Raw genomic sequence first — 3328 nt, forward strand, 5'->3', positions numbered from 1 at the left:
TGGGATGATGGCAGCTCAGCAGACATAGCCAAATTCAGATATTTTCTTCAATACTATTGCAGATTCTGAGACGCTATCCCTTAAACTGACTCACCTCTTTGCTTGTTCTTTATGTTTTATCCAATATGCATTAACTGTAGTTGTTTTAAGTCAAATCAGTTAGCAGGCCACTGGCAATCTAGTCAATTTTAATTAGACTTGAGGAAAGAATGTTCTTTCAAAATGACTAAGAACTTTAAAGTAGGCTAACTGCCTAGTTTGACAGTGCTGCCTACTTGGCCATATACTGGACTTCAGAGAAGCATTAGATGATTGCTGCCTAACAGGACAGTTCTTCTACCACTTCCAGCATATGTAGAAGTCCATTCATAGTGGACATATCATTCAGTTGTGCCTGCCATACCCAGGTTGCCCTTAAGCTCCTCCACTCCCGGTCCCTATTTAAACAGGAAGGGCTGGGTAGCTGGATGAGAACTCTGTGACTCTGCCCCATCATAGCACAGTGTTGGACAAAAGGTGGACAGCTTTCTCTATGCCTGTCAACCTACTGGCCTGTCTGTTACCAGCTGGATTCTCTCTCTCGAGAATTTAAACACATAGATTATGTCAGGAAAAGCTGAAAGGCCATGTAGAGCTGAGATCAGAACTGGTATCGAGGAAAGCCACCTTAATAAGGAACAGAGGCTATGGATCAGCCGATTAAACCATCCAGTAGAGGAGAGAATGAAGGAGACTTGCAGGGAAACAGAGTTGAAAGAACATACTGTACAGCTTTCCGCCCTACCCAGACAGGGGTCCATACGGTGCTGTTCTGGATTTCCGTCATAACTTTAAGGGAAACTTTCACAATGTCCGGAGCCCTTGATGTCCTGCAAATGAAGGAGGAGGATGTCCTCAAATTCCTTGCAGCAGGAACCCACTTAGGTGGCACCAACCTTGACTTCCAAATGGAACAGTACATCTACAAAAGGAAAAGTGATGGCATCTACATCATAAATCTGAAGAGAACCTGGGAGAAGCTTCTGCTGGCAGCTCGTGCCATTGTTGCCGTTGAAAACCCAGCTGATGTCAGTGTGATATCCTCCAGGAATAATGGCCAGAGAGCTGTGCTGAAGTTTGCTGCTGCCACTGGAGCCACTCCCATTGCTGGCCGCTTCACTCCTGGAACCTTCACTAACCAGATCCAGGCAGCCTTCCAGGAGCCAAGACTTCTGGTGGTTACTGATCCCAGGGCTGACCACCAGCCTCTGACAGAGGCCTCTTATGTTAACCTGCCTACCACTGCTCTGTGTAACACAGACTCTCCTCTGCGTTATGTGGACATTGCCATCCTGTGCAACAACAAGGGAGCTCACTCAGTGGGTCTGATGTGGTGGTTGCTTGCCCGGGAAGCTCTGCGCATGCGTGGCACCATCTCCCGTGAACACCCATGGGAAGTCATGCCTGATCTCTACTTCTACGGAGATCCTGAAGAGATTGAAAAGGAAGAGCAGGCAGCAGCTGAGAAGGCTGTGACCAAGGAGGAATTTCAGGGTGAATGCACTGCTCCAGCCCCCGAGTTCACTGGTGCTCAGCCTGAGGTGGCGGACTGGTCTGAAGGTGTGCAGGTGCCCTCTGTGCCTATTCAGCAGCTCCCCACTGAAGACTGGAGCGCTCAGCCTGGCACTGAAGACTGGTCTGCAGCTGCCACTGCTCAGGCCACCGAATGGGTAGGAACAACCACTGAGCGGTCTTAAGCTGTTCTTCCACAAACTCTTAAAATTGAAATAGGTTGACAGAAAATAAACAGTTTCTAAAAATTGAAACAAAAAAAAAAGAAAGAACATACTGTACAGCAGAGATATGGCAAAGGAGAAATAAAGAGAGTGAGATTCGGAGAATGGCAGAGTCCAAGACAGAACTCCTGAGCTCCCACTGACTTTCCATCTCCTGACCCAGTGCCCATGAAAGTTGTCCATATTTCCTACCCTGAGTTTAGTGATATAACCTTTTATTTTTTCCACGTACTTCTTTTTTTACTTGAACTGATATGAGTGTGCCTTTTTAGAAAACAAGTGCTGATTACAACAGCATGTTAAAAGATGCTTTCAAGATACAGCAGTAAATCAACCAGCTTATATCTGGATTTAAGTTAAGGAAAGAAAAAAATGTCTTTTGCAGAAAAAAGAACAATTTCTGGGCATCCTGATATGGAAGGATTCTCTAACAACCAACAAAATGTGTTATTAAAAAACTAACACCCTATGTCTGCTTTCTTTTCATGAGAAAGTATTATATACCTAGAAGTTTTCATCTCTGAGAGTTTCTAAAGAACCCAGGGTAAAGTGACATGTTGGTATTTTAAAAGATGAAAAGGTCTTGAAGATGAGCAATTGTGAAGTTTGTTTCTGTGCTCAGCATTTACACTGCGGTTTTTATTCAGAGATTTCAGTCTCCTTCCTCTGTACTCACCTTACTCCTTTTGCCCAACCATGTCTTTCCACCCAAATCACATGCTGATGATTCTGGCAGTCAACTGTCCCCCGTCTCCAGTTCTTGTCTTTCTAAATTTTGCCACAGAGAGCATTTCTGTTTTTCCCCTTATAAACAAAGACATGTTTTAAGTTTCCAGAAATAGAGGCAACACTACAAAAGAAATTGCAGTGATTCTGGACTACTTCCAGAGCCTAACAAGTCAAACAACAACTAAGATAAAAGGAAAATTAGACAATGGCTCTTTTCTATCAGAATAACTTTGATCAAATGGTTTTATTACAAATAAGGAAGTATTTACTGGAGGCTAAAATAGACCAAATCACAAATATGCCAGCAAAATAAGCAAAACAAATACAAAGAAATTTTAAAAAGTTTTTTTACCTAGCAGTTTCACTTCCATGTATTTATCCAAAAGAAATAAAAACACATGTCCATACAAAGACTTGTACAAGAATGTTCGTGGACGCTTTATTCAGAATAGCCAAAAACTGGAAACAACCCAGAAGTCCATCAGTAACAGAATATAAAAACAAACTGCAGCATACCCACACAATGGATAATACTCAAGCAGTGGAAAAGAATGAAGTTCTGATTTATGCAACAGCAAATGATAATAATATTATGCTGAAAGAAAGCCAGACACAAGAGAGAATATACTATATGATTCAGCCTATGTGAAATTCTAGAAAAAGCAAAACTAATCTGTGGACAGAAAGCAGACCCATAGTTGACTGAGACTAGGGGCAGGGGTAGTAAAGAGAGCTGACTACAAAGAGGCATGAGGCAGCTTCTTGGGCTAATGGAAAAGTCTTGGTTAAGATGGCAGTCACACAGTTGTGTACATTTGCGAAAG

The 3328-nt window shown here is 42.7% G+C and overlaps 1 protein-coding gene across 1 annotated transcript; it reads left to right on the top strand.

Annotated features, from left to right (window-relative positions):
• Window positions 1–791: 791 nt before the first annotated feature.
• LOC130845449 (40S ribosomal protein SA-like) lies at window positions 792–1736 on the top strand. The gene has a single exon (XM_057722657.1). The coding sequence runs from the start codon at window positions 849–851 to the stop codon at window positions 1734–1736; it is 888 nt and encodes a 295-aa protein (XP_057578640.1). The 5' UTR covers window positions 792–848.
• The last annotated feature ends 1592 nt before the right edge of the window (window positions 1737–3328 follow it).

This window comes from Hippopotamus amphibius, chromosome 2 (genome assembly GCF_030028045.1).
Source record: "Hippopotamus amphibius kiboko isolate mHipAmp2 chromosome 2, mHipAmp2.hap2, whole genome shotgun sequence".
NCBI lineage: Eukaryota > Metazoa > Chordata > Mammalia > Artiodactyla > Hippopotamidae > Hippopotamus > Hippopotamus amphibius.

Coding starts and splice junctions, on each gene's coding strand:
- LOC130845449 (XM_057722657.1), top strand. CDS start 849: ATGTCCGGAGCCCTTGATGTCCTGCAAATGAAGGAGGAGGATGTCCTC.